Below are 20,363 nucleotides of genomic sequence, written 5' to 3'. Positions count from 1 at the left end.
AAGCCACTGCAATGAGAAGCCCGCGCACTGCAACAAAGGGTAGCCCCTGCTCGCCGCAAATAGAGAAAGCCCGCGCACAGCAACGAAGACCAAAACACAGCCAAAAATAATTAAAAAAAAAAAAAAAGAGGGCTTCCCTGGTGGCGCAGTGGTTGCGAGTCCGCCTGCCGATGCAAGGGACACGGGTTCGTGCCCTGGTCCGGGAGGATCCCACATGCCGCGGAGCGGCTGGGCCCGTGAGCCGTGGCCGCTGAGCCTGCGCGTCCGGAAAAAAAATGATGTGGTCTATGTATACAATGGAAAGCAAAAGCTTCAATCTTTGAAAAGGTCCATAAAATTGATAAACCCCTAGTCAGACTTATCAGGAAAAAAAAAGAGACACAAATCACCAATATCAGGTCTAAAAGAGGTGACATCACCACAGTTTCTACAGACACTGAAAGGATAATAAGGGACTATATTTATTTTATCCAATCTGATCGTTTCTGCCTTTTAATTGGAACATTTATTCTATTTACTTTGATATAGGCCAATAAATTCAACAACTTAAATAACATGGTCAAATTTCTTACAACACACAATCAATGTGAATGACTATGTATCTGTTACAGAAACTGCATTTGTAGTTTAAAGCCGTTCCATAAAAAAAAATATATGTATCAGGGCCAGATGGCTTCACTGGTAAACTCTACGAAATATTTAAGAAAGAATTAATACCAATTCCACATAAACTCTTTCATAAAATTTCAGAGGGAACACTTTCTAACTCACTCTCTAAGGCCAGGATTACTATGATACCAAAATTAGACAAGGTATGACAAAATTACAGACCAATATCCCTCATAATATAGATGTAAAAATTCTAAACAAAATCACATCAAGTGGATTTGTTTGATTTAGCAAATCAAATCCAACAATACATAGAAAGTAGAAAGAGATCATGACATAAGACATACCCCAGAAATCATAGATTGGTTTAGCATTTAAAAATTAATGAATGTAATTAACCAATGAAAAAAGAAAAACGATATAATCATCAACAGACACAGAAAAAAATTTGACAAAATTCACCTTTTATTCCTGATAAAAACTCTCAGCAACCGAGGAATAGAAGTAAACTTCCTCATAGTGATAAAAAGAATCTATGAAAAACCTACAGCTAACATAATATAATACTTAAAGGTGATAATACTTAAAGGAACAAGACGTAATAGTTAAAGGAACAAGACAAAAATGACCAGTAAGGGTTAATATTTTTTCTTATGTATTGGTCATTTGTTTTCCTTTTACTGTGAAGTGTTTCTTCTCATCCAATGCCTGCTTTCCTACTGGAGAATTTTTCCTTGAAAAAAATAATATCAATAATAATAATAAAAATAAAAAAATTTTCCCTCGTAAAAAATTTAGTAAATATTAAAGATTAACACTTTGTCAGACTTATCTTTTGTAACTATTTTATCCTAGTTTATGTTTGCACACCTTTCTATTTCTAACATGCAAAATTTTAAATTTTAATGTAATCAAATATTCATTATGAATTATTCCAATCCATTTATAGAGCCCCATTCTCTTTTATTTCTTTAAAATATTTATTTTATTTTTATTTATTTATTTTGGCTGTGCCAGGTCTTAGTTGCGGCATGCAGGATCTTCATTGCGGCATGTGGACTCCTTAGCTGCAGCATGTGGATGCCTTAGTTGTGGCATGCATGTGAGATCTAGTTCCCCGACCAGGGATCGAACCCGGGCCCCCTGCATTGCGAGTGCAGTCTTACCAGCTGGACCACCAGTGAAGCCCCCCATTCTCTTTATTTATTTATTTTTTAAATTTATTTTTGGCTGCGTTGGGTCTTCATTGCTGCGTGCGGGCTTCTCATTGCAGTGGCTTCTCTTGTTGCAGAGCACGGGCTCTAGGCGCGCGGGCTTCAGTAGTTGTGGCTCGTGGGCTCTAGAGTGCAGGCTCAGTAATTGTGGAGCATGGGTTTAGTTGCTCCACGGCATGTGGGATGTTGCCGGACCAGGGATCGAACCCGGGTCCCCTGCATTGGCAGGCGGATTCTTAACCACCGCACCACCACGGAGGTCCCTATTTTTATTATTTTTAATGGTTTCATTTTTTAACTTTTTAAACAAATCTGGAATTTATCTTGGTGAACAATGAGGCTCTAATTTTTTTTTTTTGGCTGTGCTGCACGGCTTGTGGGATCCTAGTTCCCAGACCAGAGATTGAACTCGGGCCCTCAGCAGTGAGCACACAGAGTCCTAACCACTGGACCACCAGGGAATTCCCTCTAATTTTATGTTTATTTGACTTGATGGAGGGGCAGACAAGCCTTCTCGACTCAGTGATTTGATGATTCTTTGACTTTTTTTTCTAAACTATTATTGTCTCTCTTGTTTAAAGTAATTAAATTTTTCTGATTTCATTGGGCTTCCTATATGTTTTCACAAGAAAATAAAAGTTATTATCAAGAGATAATCACTGTTGAAAGGATTCTGGAAAGACAGCAGAGTAGGAAGCACCAGGAATCTATCTCTCAACCTAGACTACAAATGCACTGGCAGAATTCGTCTGTTATAACTACTTTGAATTCAGAAGTCTATAGAAGGCTTGCAACTGCAGGGGAATGCTTGGTTGGTGAATTTCCACCAACACCAGCCCTTAGCACAGGAACAGCTACCCACCCCTCAGCCATGTGGCACAAAGCAGTGGACCTGTTCCTGGAGCAGCCTGCACACAGTTTCTGGAACTGAGGTGGGCAGAAAGGACCCTGTCCTCCAGATATTGGGGATCTGTGCTGTGAATGCTGCTTCTGATCACAGAGATGCAAGGAGACAGTGACCATTGCTGTTGCTTCCTCCAGTGTTGCAAGCCCTAAGCCCTCTGCTGAAGTGCTTTCCAGGGATTTAAAGGGCTGGCACCCTTTCTTCCCACTTCATTTTTCTCTTCTTCCCCTTTTGGGAGACTGACATATTCAAAATAACTGCTAGAAGGGCTGGAGGTAGAACTAATCACCAATGATTCAATCAATCATGCCCAAGTAAGGAAGCCTCCATAAAAACCCCAAAGGGCAGGATTTGGGGAGCCTCTGTTGGTGAACACATGAAGGTCCGAGGCAGATGGCACACCCTGAGGGCATGGAAGCTCTGCACCCCTTTCCCCATACCTTGCCTTACGCCTGCCCTTCTACCTCACTGTTCCTGATTTATAGCCTTTGTAATAAACCGGTAATCTAGTAAGTAAATTGTTTCTCTGAGTTCTGTGAGCCACTCTAGCAAATCACTCTAATTGAACCCGAGAAGGGAGTTGTAGGAAGCTACAATTTATAGCCAGTTGGTCAGAAGCACAGATAACAATCTGGACTTACTTTTTTTAAAAATTTTATTTATTTATTTTTGGCTGCGTTGGGTCTTCGCTGCTGCACGCGGGCTTTCTCTAGCTGCGGTGCGCGGGGGGCTGCTCTTCGTTGTGGTGCGCGGGCTTCTCTTGTTGTGGAGCACGGGCTCTAGAGACGCAAGCTTCAGTAGTTGTGGAGCGTGGGCTCAGTAGCTGTGGCTTGCGGGCTCTAGAGCACAGGCTCAGCAGTTGTGGCGCACGGGCTTAGTTGCGCCGCGGCATGTGGGATCTTCCCGGACCAGGGCTCGAACCCGTGTCCCTTGCATTGGCAGGCAGATTCTTAACTACTGCGCCACCAGGGAAGTCCCAGCCTGGACTCTGGACTGAAGGGGAGCGGGGGTGAGGGGTGGAGGCAGTCCAGTGGAACTGAGCCCTTACCCTGTGAAATCTGAGGCTAACTCCAGGTAGCCAGTGTCAGAACTAAATTGAACTGTAGGAGACCCAGCTGGTGTCCACAGAGAACTGGAGAATTGCTTATCAGGGGGAAGAAAAAAACCCATATATCTGGTCACAGAAGAGCCAGAAGTATGTATGACTGTTGTGTGTAGAGAAAAACAGAGGAGAGGTTTTCCTTTACAGAGTCCTACCATCATTTCTTCAGTATTGAAAAGAAAAAAAAAAAAAAAAAAAAAGAAAAAAAAAAAAAAGAAAGAATAACCCGGTTGCTAGACTCCCAAATCACTAGTTTTATTAAGAGTAACAAATCAAACTATATCAAAAGGAAGAATTCCAAATCTATGAAGAGGTATTCAATTGAGTGCTACAACCTATAAAAAACATTTTACCTTCATTATAGGGCACTGGATTGCCAATCTTTAATCCAACTTCTTCAGCTGATTTCAAAACTTCTAACTCCATCAAAATAACCACTCTCCTACAAATGCAAAGAAATAGAAACATGTTAGAAAAAATAAATTCAGAAGCCCTTCAAACGACAAGCTACTTAAAAAGCTTCCCCCAATATTCACTGTGATAAAACTATTTCCCTTTGTCAATTGTTTTTCATTACTGAATAACTTGAGAAACATATGATAACAATTCCTACATAAATATTCCCCTTAATCTTTCATTGTATCATTATCAAGGGCTTTTATGATTGCAGGGTTTTCATTTCCCAGCTAGTTCCTTAATTAAAACGAAGTGTCCTTACTACATACTGTATCTTCAAGGAGCAAATGACATGATAAGAATTTAGATTAGTAAACCCAAGAATATGTGGCACAAGAGATGATCTGTTTTCAGAAACATATACTTAGCTGAACAATTACCTTTTCCCAGTGAAAACCATGACTATAGATATTTTTTAATTGTGATTACTATTAACTAAGAACTTCCAATTCTTTGTCCATCTTTAATTCTGATTAAAACCTTTCAATAAGTTCTCAAGGACCTTCGGCCAAAAGTTAAAAACCTTTTCACACAGCCTACAAGGCTCTGTAAGGTCTGGCCTCGCACTAACCTCTCCAGCTCATCTCGCGCCGTTTCCCCGTGGTGCTCTGCTCTCCACCATCTGTTTCCTTCCAGCTTTTGGTGTACATTCCGCTCTCTCCTGCCACAAGGCCTCTGTACACGCCGCTTTCTGATTGTGATGGTCTCTCATTCTGCCTCATCTAATATTCAGACGCTTCCTTAATCTTTGGCTTAGATCAGTTTTCTGTTATACTCCTTTCTACAGCCATCATTTCTTTCCTTCAGGTCACTTCTCTCAGGTTTAATTAATATATATTGACATATAATTATTAATATTTGGGTTAATTATGTTCATTATTTGATTATTTACTCACATATGATATATCGTAGTTGTATATTCATTATTTATTATCTATTTCTCTTACTAAACTGCACTTTCGGTAATGGCAGGTATCCTCCCGTGTTTACTGTAGCAACTGGTCCATAGTCGTTGCTCAACACGTGCTTGAACAAGAATGTCACGATCACATTCGTATTTTAAAGAGGACTGCAATATGAAGGAATCTAAGGAGAACACAACTGGAGGCAGGGGGAACAACAGAAGGAAGAACTGACGGGGTCTGAATTAGCATAGTTGAGATGGACATTAAATATAGTAGATGGGAAATTCATTTCCCTGGTAGTCCAGTGGTTAGGACTGCATGCTTCCACTGGACGGAGGACAGGTTTGATTCCTGGTCAAGGAACTACGATCCTGCATGCCGCACAGCGCAGCCAAAATGAAAAAAAAGAAAGAGTAGATGGTCTGGAGCAATTATTTAAGCAATAATAAGCCCAACCTCATTGTGATGGATTCTTTAAATGGTCTGACTGCTGTATTTTGGATTTTCACATGCAATTGATCAGTTTGTGCTACCTTTATCAAGTTTTCATATCAAGGTTATATTACTTCAATAAAATAAGCTTGAAACTATCTGTTTCTGAATATTACATACAGATTCACTATAAAAACTCTCTGATGGATATTTAGTGGTATTTTAACTACCTTCTAAAAGTATCCAAATTTTGGTAACATAGAAAAATGGAAGGCTTATTACCATTTAGCATTACCCTAATACCAAAACCTAAGAAAAAACACACTAAAAAACCCCACTAATTTTATTTTGTAATATACATACATCCTAACTAAAATATCAGCAAGATGAATCCAGCAGCACATCAAAAGAATACACCAATATCAACTTACAGAAAACACAGATGACAAGGACACATTACAACTTTATAAAGATAAAATCAGCAAAATCCAGACTGTGGGAAACGGTGCATGAGGATAAAGTACAAATGACCTGGTTTCTTCAACAAATAAACACTAAGGGAGGAAAAAAGATATGGAGGAGGAACCTAGATTCATAGAGACTGAAAAGAACTATCAACCTACTGCTGTGCGAACTTTACTTTGGATCCTGATACAGACAAATTAATTACACACACACACGAATAGTTGGAAACTGAACAGTGACAGAATATTTGATATTTTAGGTGTAAAAATGGAATTTTTTAAAAAGAATTACTACCTTTTAAAGACATATACTAAAATATTTGTGGAGGAAATAATATGTCCTAGATTTGCTTCAAAATTATAGAGGAGGGTAGATGTGGAAGGCATTTAGATAAAACAAGATTGGATATCAAGTGATAATATGAAGATGGATAACAGGATATACAGGGATTCACATACCATATTCTTGAATGGACTTAGTATCAAATACTATGTAAATTTACTGCAGTTCTTTGTATTCTGACAGGACTTTCGTGGTTTTTTTTGATACTTGAAAGAATAAACATGGAAGAAGAAGAAGAAATATGGAAGAATAAATATAGAAAAACTACCAGGTGGGCTTCCCTGGTGGTGCAGTGGTTAAGATTCTGCCTGCCAATGCAGGGGACACACGTTTGAGCCCTGGTGTGGGAAGATCCCACATGCCGCGGAGCAACTAAGCCCATGCACCACAACTACTGAGCCTGCGTTCTAGAACCTGCGAGCCACAACTACTAAGCCCGCATGCTGCAACTACCGTGTGCCTAGAGCCCATGCTCCACAACAAGAGAAGCCACTGCAATGAGAAACCTAAGCACCACAACTAAGAGTAGCCTCCACTCGCCGCAACTAGAGAAAGCCTGCGCACGGCAACAAAGACCCAACACAGCCAAAAATAAATAAACTAAAAAAAGAAAGAAAAACTACGAAGAAAATTTGGGGAGAGAAAAAAGTAAAGGAAGACATCATCTGTAAGTTACTAAAATATTCTACAGATGATACTTTACCTGGAAACACTATGGCAGATGTAATTATCTGTGTTGATGAAGATGTGGAGAAAATGGAACCCTCATACATTGCTAAAGGGAATGTAAATTACTGTAGCCACTCTGGAAAATAGTCTGGCAGTTCCTCAAAAATTTAATCATAAAGTTACCATTTGACACACAATTCTACTCCTAGATATATATTAAATAAATGGAAACATGTCCACACAAAAACTTGTATGCAAACGTCTACAGCATTACTCATAATAGCAAAAAGGTGGAAACAACCCTAACGTCCAAACAACTAGATTAACAAAATGTGACATATCTCTACAATGGAATACTATTTGGCCATAAAAAGGAATGATGTACTGACATGTGGTACAACATGGATGAACCCTGAAAATATCATGCTTAGTAAAAGAGGCCAGCCACAAGGAACCACATATTATATGACTTCATTTATAAGAAACATCCAGAATAAGCAAATCCTATAGAGACAGAAAGTAGATTAGTGGTTGTCTAGGGCTGGGGAGGATAGGGAGTTTGGGGGTGATATCTAAAGGGTACAGGGTTTATTTGGAGGGCAATAAAATAGTCTAAAATTAATTGTGGTAATGGCTGCACAACTCTGAATATAGTAAAAACTATTTTACACTTTAAATAGATAAATTGTACGGTATATGAATTATATCTCAAGAAGATGTCACCAAAAAAAAAAGAAAGAAAGAAAAAAACAAACTCTGGCACTGACACGAGACTAGACAAGCAGATCAAAGGAAAAGATGGCAAACAGAACAGAGTCAGATAAATGGAATACTAGTCTCTCTTTATCTGTTTTTGTCACCAACCATCAACTCTCCACACAGCTATCACAATAATCTCTTGGAAACTTTAAAAAAACTTAAATCAAATTGTACCAATACTCCCCGGCTCGAAAGCCTATAGCTTCCCATCACACTTAGTATAAAATAAACTCCTTACTGTAAGTCTTCCATGATATGGACTATCCATTTGGGAAAAATTAAGCTAAATTCCTCCTTCATACCCTATATAAAAGTAAACCTCATATCAAATCACTACACTGTGCACCTGAAACTAATACAATACTGTAAATCAACTATACTTCAATAAAAAACAAAAATCAAAACCTTAAATAACTTAAAATAATCCCACTGCTTTTAAAACTAAAAAACAAAACAAAACCTCAGATGAACCAAAATCTACTTTAAAAAATCCACAGAACCAAAAAAAAGGGGGGCTTCCCTGGTGGCGCAGTGGTTGCGCGTCCGCCTGCCGATGCAGGGGAACCGGGTTCGCGCCCCGGTCTGGGAGGATCCCACATGCCGCGGAGCGGCTGGGCCCGTGGGCCATGGCCGCTGAGCCTGCGCGTCCGGAGCCTGTGCTCCGCAACGGGAGAGGCCACGGCAGACGGAGGCCCACATACCACAAAAAAAAAAAAAAAAGTATAATTCAGTGGTTTTTAGTATATTTACAGAGTTGTGCAAGCATCACCACTACCTAACTTCAGAACATTTCTTCCACCCCAAAAAAGAAACCCTGTGCTCCATGGCAGTCACTCTCCATTCCCCCACCACTGGAAACCACGAATCTAATTTCTTTCTGTCTGTATTTGCCTGTTCAGAAACAGGTACTCTTACACAAGGCTCATGAGTATGTTAATTGGTATACTTTCTACAACAGACGTCCTTTGATCCCCACAACTCCTAAGAAATAACAGCATGAGCATGTAAAGATAAATGTACAAGGATGACTGCTAAAGCCCTGTTGGGAATAAACCTAAATGACCATCAAACCTAACTGACCATCAAGGTAAGGAATAAACCTGGTCGTACACACACAGGTTCTCAGCAGAGGCAGGAAGGAACACACGGCATGCAGCCATGCTGAGGCAAAGCCCACGGGAGTGGAACTCCACCCGAGACCGCAAGGTTTAGTACTCAACCACAGCAAAGCTCTCCACCCTCCCCTAAACCATGCCCTAGAGGAGAGGAAAGTGGCTAGAAAGCACCACTCAAGCACTCCAAGGTAGCCTGGAGTGGAAGATAACAGGTCCCAAGTGGGAAGGTTGGCAAGGGGACATACCTAGCCTTAGACTATGTCAGAGCAAATGAATTCTGGACAGAACTGTCCACATTAAGCATGAACAAGATAAAAAGAAATGACACAGCAACAATGTAACACACAACAGTGTATAAAAATAAAAGGAACAGAAGAGGCAGAGACAATTATCAATCCCATCTAGAGGAAAGCATAAGCCAAGAAAGGGAATACTTCCCAAGTGTGGTGTGCAAAATAAGACTAAGAATTCAATCAAAGTCAAAAGATGAGATGAAACAAGAGATTGAGAAGAAAAGGGCACTTGAAAAGTTAAGGAAAAAACAGAACAAAAGCAGTATCATTATACATCTAATACTTAAACTATAAACATCAAGGAACAGAACAGAGAAAGCTAAAAACTGAACTGTAACATATAATATGTTGGAAAATCTTAAATGAATCCAATGCATGCATTAGAAAAAAGACCAGAGCAAACCGAAGACATACATGGAGAACAAAGTTATCCTGGAACTCAAATGAAACAGAAACATAAGTAAAAACTGGAACTCAAATGAAACAGAAAAGATCATTAAGGAATAACAGAACAATCTCATCAAAAAGACAGACCTAACTCCTATCTGCAGACTGAAAGGGCACCATGCACCAGGGGGGGAACAAAAAAAAAGGAACCACTGACATTTGAGACATAGCCTGGTTAAGTTACTGAACTTGAAACATAAAGAATTCTTCCATCTAAGCCACAGAATCCATTCAAGTTTCATAAATTGTCTTAATGATATGCTTAATAACAATAGGATCCAGTTCAGGATCACCTGTTATATTTAATTATATCTCTTTAGACTCCCTGAATCTGGAAGGATTATTTTACTTTCATGCTTGAAATTTGAAAATCAGTTATTTTATAGAATGCCCCTCAATTTACCTGAGGCTTCCTCATGATTAGATACAGATTATGCATCTTTGGCAAGAATATAATAGTACCGATGCTATGTTCTTCTCACTGCATCCTACCAGGTAATACATGACTTCTGTTTGTCCCATTACTGGTAATGTTAACGTCAATCATTGGAATAAGGTGCTGTCTGCCAGCTTTCTCCACTGTAAAGTTGCTTCTTTTCCTTTTACAATTAATAATTATGCTCTGGGGAGGTACTTTTACCCTATAAATAACTTGTTCCTCCATCAAATTTTTACCACTTGTTTCAGCATCTGTGGTAGGCTAAATGACCACCCCCAACCAAAAGATATTCAAGTCCTAATCCCTGGAACCTAAGAATGTTACCTTATATGGCAAAAAGGGACTTTGCAGATGTGATTAAACTAAGGATTGAAGTGGCAATTTTATCCCAGATTATCCGATAGGCCTTAAAAGCAACCACATATCCTTTTAAGAAGGAGGCAGAGGCAGCAGCAGACCTGGCATAGACAGAAGAAGAGGTAATGTGACCGTGGAGGGAGAGATTGGAGTGATGCAGCCGTAAGCCAAGGAATGCTAGCAACCACCAGAAGCTGGAAGAGGCAAGGAATGGATTCTCCCAGAGAGCTCCCAGAAGGAGCCGGGCCCTGCTGACACCATGATCTCAGCCGGGTGAAACTGACTTCAACTTCTAACCTCCAGGGAAAAATAATTTCTGTTGTTCTAAACCACCAGATTCGCAGTAATTTGTTACGGCAGCCACAGGAAACTTATACAGCACCTATTAATGTTTCCTGCCTGAATTAATACTATGACGGTTGCCAAATGGTGATTTTCTAATTCCATCAATCCATTTACATTGTTAGATGGAATTCTATTGTAAGAAAAAGCTTTCTGTTCCCCCCCCGTTTTCATTTATTCAGTATGGACTTATGATTTCTTATTTTATTCAGTAGGTTGCAATCTGTTACTATTTATTTATTACTTATTTACTTTTAATTATTTATTTAATTAATTAATTATTTGGCTGCGCAGGGTCTTAGTTGTGGCAGGCGGGATCTTCGTTGCCGCGTGCAGGATCTTTGTTCCGGCGTGAGGATCTTTTAGTTGCAGCATGCAGCATCTAGTTCCCTGACCAGGGATCGAACCCAGGCCCCTTGCGTTGGGAGTGCAAAGTCTTAACCAGTGGACCACTGGCGGGGGGGGGGTCCCTATTTTTATTTCGACTTTTAAATTGCCCTAGATTTGGCAAATATGACTCTGCTAGCCAACAAAAAATGTCATATTTCAGCCGTGGTTAATCAGGTGTGAATAACAGTTCTGTTCACCACTGTATCTCTGGCATGTAGCATCTTGTAGGTACTTAGCATATTCTGTTGGCTGAAGAAAGTGTTTACCATGAAAGAGTCAAGACTGCAAAAAGGGCAGTGTTACATAATTAATTATATCTTCTTTTGCCCTAATAAGTGATCCCATTTCATTAAAAGAGACTTAAAAAGAGAATCCTAAAATCAGTGCTGCTGATGACATTAGAAATAAGAGTTCTGCATTCGCCTTTAATCTCCTGCTGTGAAATTTCCAGTTCGGTTCCATATTTTTCTCCTTTTGGTGCCACATTTTAGTTGCCTGAGTTCAGAACTCAATAGTTGTAAATTCTTAGCTGAAAGCTTTTCGACTTCTAACTGAATTTTGGCATCCAATGAACTTCTCTGTTCAAAAATTAGTCCCATTATACAACACAACAGAACAGAAAAAAAGATACCACGTACCTTCCATCTTTCAGAGTGTTCACAATAAATCGGTTAATCTGGCAGATACAGTTGCTAGACAATCGTTCTTCCTCAACAAGAGGGTTCAATTGTGTTGCCAACATGAAAGCTGAAAAGCACAGAGATTACTTCAGTCTCTAAAACATTTCAGTCACGACAATCTAAAAGCTGATCATACCTGTACCAGCAAAGAAAAACAATGCCTTAAATATTAAAACTACTCAGGCTCTGCATAGTGAAAAACAGCATTAATTTGCTGTGCACTAAACAGCTGCTGATACTCTGAAATTAAATATTTCTTAAAGTGCCCCAAATCATCTTTTCCATCATTCAAGTTTCATGACAAACACTAAAAAAATCTTTCCTAGGTTCTTCACCTTGTGACTAGAGACAGTAAGTATATACTCTGCAAATTCTCTCCTTTCTCCCTGTAAAGCTTCCAACACAGAAATAAAACCCCAAAAGACAAGTATAGGACAGCTAACCAATCATATTCACTAAATGTCAATATCATCCTAAGGGAAATTAATCAAAGAAAGCACAGAGCACCAGTTAGACAAAATTAATTAAGCCAAGTGGCAGCTTTCCACTCGACCCAGTCTATTGTTAGAATGCTATCTGCCAGCTGCAATTCTGTCTTTACGAAGGCAGAGCCAAGCCAATGTAGACTTCTGGAATGCTCCAATTACTGCAATCAAAGTGCTGGGTGCGCTTTTATTATTTAAATACAAATTCCTAGATTTATATATCATACGTACAAGACAGAGTATTCAATCCATCACTCATAAGCAGTCGATAACGGGGTGGATTATTCCCTGTAGCAATGGGCCGGATGTTCTAGGAGAGAAAACATGATTCATTAGCCAGGTTGTCTGCTCAGTCCCCAGGGATCAGTAGACTTAAGTGGCAGGAGAGTGCGCGCCGTTAGTTCAACACAATTGAACTGCTTGCCCATTCTCTTGACACCTAAACCCAAGTAAAAGAAAATTGGATTTGATGATTCTCCCACCAGCCTCTCTCTACTAACATTAAACACAACATAAACGAGAATAAAATAGGTTGCCAATACTCTTCTGTTCTCTCTCCCTTAACTCAAATTTGATTGAAAATTAATTTTTTAAAAAACATACAATAAGGCACCTAATATATGTATGGTACTATGTAGGAAACATGATAAAAATACAAAATGGAAGAAAAAATCCTTGCCCTGAAGAGGCTTACAACTGGGGTGGAGATGGAGCCAGAGAGACATAGCAGAGGTGTGCACAAAATGACAAGACATTTATTCCAGCTTGAAGGAAATCAGAGGCAGCTTTCTGAAGAAAATGAAATACGAAAACAGCCTTAAGATGACTGGCAGGGAGGGACTTCCCTGGTGGCGCAGTGGTTAAGAATCTGCCTGCCAATGCAGCGGACACGGGTTCAAGCGCTGGTCCGGGAGGATCCTACATGCTGGGACGCAACTAAGCCCATGCGCCACAACTACTGAGCCTGCACTCTAGAGCCCGTGAGCCACAACTCCTGAGCCCGCGAGCCACAACTACTGAAGCCCACATGCCTAGAGCCCATGCTCCGCAACAAGAGAAGCCACCGCAATGAGAAGCCCATGCACTGCAACTAGAGAAAGCCCGCACGCAGCAACGAAGACCCATCGCCAAAAGTAAATAAAATTTTAAAAAGTAAAATAAAATAAAATAATAAAACTGGGATATTTGCCTTAAAAAAAAAAAAAGATGACTGGCAGGGAGTTTGGGAGTAACAGGGAGACAGACCATCAGGCTTACTGACTCACAGTCTGCAAGTATGATCCAGGATTCTGCTCCTATTGATTTTTTAAATTCTCACTAAAATTTGAGAACTCCTTAAATGAATGATAGGGTTAATGAAGAACTTTAAGCAGACAAGTTCCTTTCAGGTAGATCTCTCCAGAGGCCATATGTAAGGCAGATTTGAGCAAGACAAACCCCAGGGCAGAAAGACAACCAAGGAGGCAGAAGTAATGATGTATAGTGCTACAGTATCCACCAACTGTGGAAAGAACAGAAAGGCAAAGCCTCAAATGTGAAACTCCAAAGTCAAACTCTGGCTAACACAACATTAAAAATAAAGCCTGGTTCCTCTCTCAGAGTTACAACATGGACTGGACTACTTTTGTGATGATGAAGAGAATTTTGTAAAGTGGACACACTTCCTAAAGTGGACTGTATGTCCTCTATCAAATGTAATTTATAATTATATGTAAGTTTAAAAAACGTTTGACATAAAAATATGTAGGTACTCACAATGACTTGGAGAATGGGTTTTATGGATGTATCTCCCTGTTGCATTATGGCCTGAAAAAGTAAAGACAGATGCTTATGAGATAGGCACTCAAATCATGATTAAAACTTGACATATTTTTAATTTGGTGTCTGGAATAAGCCACAGATGACATTATTAAAAGACCCTTTTCAGAGCTTATCATTTGAAAATCTACTTTAAGTTTTATCACTCTGGACAAATCATAAAATCATAAAAGTGGGATTCATACTTACCGACAAGGATACTACACCTAAAAAGCTGGCATCGCGTATGTACTCATTATACATAATAGCACATTTATTTTCCTACACTGCCCATTAACAGGGAATCAAACAAATAAGTACAGCAAATCCTTAAAATAGAATATTATGCAGCCTTAAGAAGATGTTTCTAGGGACTTCCCTGGTGGCGCAGTGGTTAAGAATCCACCTGCCAATGCAGGGGACACGGGTTTGAGCCCTGGTCCAGGAAGATCCCACTCGCTGTGGAGCAACAAAGCTGTAAGCCACAACTACTGAGCCTGCACGCCACAACAACTGAAGCCTGCGTGCTACAACTACTGAAACCCGCGTGCCTAGAGCCCATGCTCCACAACAAGAGAAGAAGGGAAGCCACTGCAATGAGAAGCCCGTGCACCGCAATGAAGAGTAGCCCCAGCTCGCCCCAACTAGAGAAAGCCTGCGCGCAGCAACAAAGACCCAACGCAGCCCAAAAAAGAAAAAAAAGATGTTTCTATACCACTGGTTGCCTCTTGTGAGAGGAACTGGGTGATGGAGGACACGTGTGGGAGGCAGACCTGGCACTGCATCCTCTTTTATACTTTTTGAATGTTAAATCTCATGACTCAATTAGCAATTATAAAAATAATTTCTAACAAAAGCAAAATAACTATTAATCAGGCTTTTAGTTTGCTTTTAAAAAGGCATCATTTAAAGGTAACCATCAGAAGAACTAGCTAGCTAAAACTCGTTGTCTGATGTCTGCTTCTGCCCATGCTGAAATAAGTGATACCAGACTAGCTCTTCAAACCATAAACTAAAAACTGGACAAAAACATATAAACTGTTTTCAAATACCAGGCAACAGGCAGAACACGACTGTGATCCCTGAAAGGAAAACAAATGAGTTTCTGCACAGAGGCACTTTTGGACCATAGCATAGGGAAGGGAACCCAAGAAGAATATGGCAGTCCTGCTGAGCACAGATCATTTTGGGGAGGTGAGTTATCTGTACTTCCTGGATGCAGAGTACCCGACAGGAGGGAGCTACATAGAGAAAGAGCTTCAATAACCTATGCAGGGGTTCCCTTGAGTTTTTGGCTGAATTCTAAGTGGTGCATACACAGAATGAGGTGCCACAGACCAGGTAAAGATTAGAGAGCTACAAGCTGAAAAACTACTGGCACTCACCCAGGCTAGAATACATTTGAGTTCCAATTAGCCATTTGAGCGGAGAGAACTCAATAAACACCTGGTGCATTCAGTAGAAACCCCAGAAAGGCCATGCTTTAGAAACAGACTAAACTATCCCCAAAGTAAAAGCTACTCTAGACCCACTACAGTCTCAAAGGGCTCAGCTGATCTGCAAGTAAGGTAACAGTCGGCCAGAACAACTCAATATTCTCTATACCCATAATCTAGACACTGAACAACGTATTGTTCATAATGTCCATTGCCATCTGGGGTCCCAAGACTTTTTCAGAGGGTACATAAATTGAAAACTGTTTTCATCATAATAAACAAGCTTTTGTCCTTCTCACTCTCATTCATTCAATACAATGAAAAACTGGCTGAAGGACTAATAAAACTTTATACTATTACCACTTATGAATGTCTACTGGATGAAAAATCAGTAATAGAAATCACAGCAGTTCCACTTTCTAATAGTAAAGCAACTTGTTGAATTAAAGAACAAGATACATCATGAAGACTGAGTTAATATCTCTTCTGCAGAATTCTACTTTTGCCTTATGAATGGATGAATAGATAGATGTGGCTGGACTGGCTGCTTTGCTTGTGTTCATCTCGTATCAGCACCAACTAATCATCTAGTAAGATCTTCTTTCATGTGAATGCTTGACAACAAACACAGACTATGCTGAAATATTCAAAGTGTTGAATCACTTTCAAAATTCATGGTTTATCCTGAAACAGCTGTGTTGACATTTGCACTGATGGTGCAAAGCAGTGGTAGGTAAAACTACTGGTGCCTTAGCCGAGTTACTATAGTAGTAGTCACTGTATTCTTCACTGCCCTGAAAGCACTGGGGAGGGGAGTTTCACTAAAAAAAAAAAAAAAAAAAAGAAACTTGAAGAAATAAAATTATCACATTAAATCTTAACCTTGAGGACAAAAAAATTTTAATATTCTATGCAACCATACAGAAAGTATGCCAAAGTACTTCTGCTGAAGTATGGCTGCGGCCTTGAGGAAAAGCACTGCTACAACTGTTCGAGCTGCAAGTTGAACCGGCCGTTTTTTTCTCATGGAATGTCATTTTAACTTGAAAGGGCAAATGACAAACTGTGGTTATTCAGACTTGGGAATTTAGTGGATATCTTCTCAAAAATAAAGTGAGACGATTAATTGTATTTGTTGCCAATGATAAAAGAGTTTTCTAATGAAAATCAGGACTTTTGAAAACTTGTATTCACCAGCTTCCTAATACTTACTGACTTTTCTTAATTAAATCAGTAATGATGTTAATAAGCAGGAATTTTTGTCATATAACAAAATATATCAACATTTGGAAGATCTGTAAAATGCAATGAACCAATATTTTCCAAATGACCGAAACATGGCATTACAAATAATGCATAGGTAAAAGATCTATTCAAAATGGAAGACAGGCCAAATCTACATTCCAACTAACCTTTAAGGAACTACCATTTGTTGAGTTTTGATACAGTGTTAAAGGAAACATGATTTTCTATTCAAAACACTTCTGACACCAAATGTGTGGGTTTTCCACATGAAGCAATTCTCTGCAGACACCAACTGGGCATCTCACAAGTCAACTTAATTTTGACACTAACTACCCAGAATTAGTGTAGACCCCACGGGTTAAGGGCTCAGTCCCACAAGACTGTCCAAGTGCCCACTTCATACACTAATCTCAAGTAGTGGGTCCCCAGGTGACCCAGTTTACACTTCGTTTGACTTGGCTACAAATTGTGGGGACTTCCTTGGAGTCCCTCACAGAACTCAGGGAAACACTTTACTTAGTATTACTGGTATATTATAAGAGATAGTTAAAAGGATACAAATGAAAATCAGATGGAGAGGCACATAAGACAAGGTCTGGATGGGTCCCAAGCACAGGAGATTCTGTTCCTGTGGAGTCTGGGGGTGTGCCCCCTCCCAGCATGTAGATGTGTTCACCAAACTAGAAGCCCTCTGAATTTTGTTGTTTAGGGATTTTTCTGAAGGCCCCATTACACAGGCATGATTGATTAAATCGTTGGCTGTTGGTGATTAGCTCAATCTCCAGCCTTTATCCTGTGGGGTGAGGTGTAGAGCAGAAAGTTCCAACCCTTTAATCACATGATTGGTTCCTGGCAATCAACCCGTCCTGAAGGTACCCTGGAGCCCACCAAGAGTTACCTCATTAAACTTCACGTATGGTGGAAAGGGGCTTATCATAAGTAACAAAAAAAGCTCCTCCCACCCTATCACTCAGGAAATTCCAAGGGTTTCAGGAGTTCTGTGTACCAAAAACTGGACAAAGACCAAACATATTATTTCTTATTATATTACAAGATCACAAGGATCAGAAAAGAAGCCTGAAAAAGGCTATTAAAATACTCCTCCTTTTTCCAACTACATATTTGAAGCCAGATTTCCTCCATATAGTTCGACCAAAAAAACCATATATCCATATAGTGAACGCAGAAGCTGGTATGAAAATCTAGCTGTCATGCCTTCTAGTAAGCAGATATTAAAGCAATGTGCAAAAATGCAAAACAATGTCACTTTTCTATTTGTTTTGAACTATATAACTGTTTTTCCTAAAACATGTTATTTATGTTAACAGATGAGTTTATTACTATTTTAAATGAATAAATATTTTAAAAATATCTGTTATAATTTCAAATATGGTAAGGGAGATATAACCCACAAAAACAAAAGCTTTTGTGGGGGGGGCACTCAGTGATTTTTTACAAATGAAAGGTATTCTAAAATCAAAACATTTGAGAACCACTGTGTTTTGGACGGAACATTTGTGTCCTGACCCCACCTCCCAATTCATATGTTGACACTCTAACCCTCAGTGTGAGAGTATCAAGAGATGGGGTCTTTGGAGGCATCTACTTTCAGATGAGGTCACGAGGGTGGAGCCCCCATAATGAAATTACTGTCCTTATAAAAAGAGGGACTTCCCTGGCAGTCCAGTGGTTGAGACTCTGTGCTTCCACTTCAGGGGGCATGGTTCGATCCCTGGTCATGCAACTAAGATCCTGAATGCCATGAGGTGCAGCCAGAAAAAAAAAAAAAAAAAAAAGAGAGAGAGACACCAAAACTCACTCTCTCCCCACACAAAGAAGAGGTCATGTGAGCACAGTGAGATGGTAGCTGCAAGCCAGGAAGACAGCCCTCACCCAGAACTAAATCTGCTGGTGCCTTGATGGATTTCTCAGCCTCTAGAATTGTGAGAAATAAACCTGCTGTTTACACCACCTCGTCTACGGTATTTTGTTATAGTAGTCCAAGCTAGGATGTGCTGCCCTAAAACAATCATTAAAAATGTAAAGCATCGCTAATAAGCCAATAGTGGAAATAAATTTTAATCATAAAAAATACTCAAATAATCCAAAAGTCGGGAAAAGTTAAAAAACAGAAAAAGAATAGATGGGACAAATAAAAAAACAAGCAGCAAAATGAAAAACTTAAACCCAAACTTGTAATTATATTAAGTAAATGGTTCAAGTACTCCAATTAAATGGAAGAAATTATTGTAATGAATAAGAAAGACCCAACTATTTGCTCTGTACACGAAACGCATTTCAAATATAAAAAGGCAAATTAAAAATAAAATACTGGAAAAAGATGTATCATTAAAAGCAGGCAAAGTAGACTTCAGGACAAGGAATATTACGTGGGATAAAAAAGGACATTTCATAATAATAATAGGGTTGATTCCTAAAGGAGACACAATGGGGACTTCCCTGGCGGTCCAGTGGTTAAGACTCCGCACTTCCACTGCAGGGGGCACGGGTTCAATCCCCAGTCAGGGAACTAAGATCCACATGCTGCACAGCACAGCCAGAAAAAAAAAAAAAAAAAAAAAAAGACACAATGATAAATGTGGTCACCTAACAACAGGGTTTCAAAATACATGAAGGAAAAACTGACAGAATGAAAAGGGGAAATAAACAAATCCACTATTATAATTGGTGGTTTCAACATTCTTCTCTCAGTAATTGACAGGGCAAATAGACCAAAAAATATAGAAATAAGAATATAGAGGGCTTCCCTGGTGGCGCAACGGTTGAGAGTACGCCTGCCGATGCAGGGGACGCGGGTTCGTGCCCTGGTCTGGGAGGATCCCACATGCCGCGGAGCCTGTGTGTCCGGAGCCTGTGCTCCGCAAAGGGAGAGGCCACAGCAGTGAGAGGCCCGCATACCGCAGCAAAAAAAAAAAAAAAAAAAAAAAAAAAAAGAAATATCATAGCCAAACTTCTAAAAACTAAAGGAGAAAAAATCTGAAAACAGTGAGAGAAATGACATAATTCAAATGTAAGCAGATTTCTCTGGAGAAACCATGGAGGCCAAAAGGGAGCAGCACAACATTTGTCAAGTGCTGAAAGGAAAGAACTATAAACCTACAATCATAAATACAGTAAAAGTATTCTATAGGAATGAAGAAGAAGTCAAAACATCCTCAGATAAAGGAAAATTGTCTTTATGTATTTTTTAAAGTATTTATTTATTTTATTTTATTTATTTATTTTATTTTTGGCTGCTTGGGGTTTTAGTTGTGGCACGTGGCATCTTTCGTTGTGGCACACGGGCTTCTCTCTCCTTGTGGCGTGAGGGCTCCACAGTGCTCAGGCTCTGTAGTTTGTGGCATGCAGGCTCTCTAGTTGAGGCATGAGGGCATAGTTGCCCCACGGCATGTGGGTTCTTAGTTCCCCAACCAGGGATTGAACCCATGTCCCCTGCACTGGAAGGCAGATTCTTTACCA

At 39.7% G+C, this 20,363-nt stretch overlaps 1 protein-coding gene across 2 annotated transcripts in view; it reads right to left on the bottom strand.

Annotated features, from left to right (window-relative positions):
* RPA1 (replication protein A1) overlaps positions 1-20,363 on the bottom strand; it is a 57,562-nt gene that overhangs the window by 28,169 nt on the left and 9,030 nt on the right. For both annotated transcript variants that reach the window (XM_007123525.3, XM_055089970.1), the window contains exons 2-5: positions 14,161-14,211; positions 12,637-12,715; positions 11,879-11,987; positions 4,183-4,271 (exon numbers count right to left, since the gene is read on the bottom strand). In XM_007123525.3, coding sequence (XP_007123587.2) covers positions 4,183-4,271; positions 11,879-11,987; positions 12,637-12,715; positions 14,161-14,211 — 328 coding nt within the window. The remainder of the gene's footprint in view (positions 1-4,182; positions 4,272-11,878; positions 11,988-12,636; positions 12,716-14,160; positions 14,212-20,363) is intronic.

The sequence above is a fragment of the Physeter macrocephalus genome, chromosome 14, assembly GCF_002837175.3.
Source record: "Physeter macrocephalus isolate SW-GA chromosome 14, ASM283717v5, whole genome shotgun sequence".
In the NCBI taxonomy this organism is placed as follows: Eukaryota; Metazoa; Chordata; class Mammalia; order Artiodactyla; family Physeteridae; genus Physeter; species Physeter macrocephalus.
This window is presented reverse-complemented; position numbering and strand designations above follow the sequence as displayed.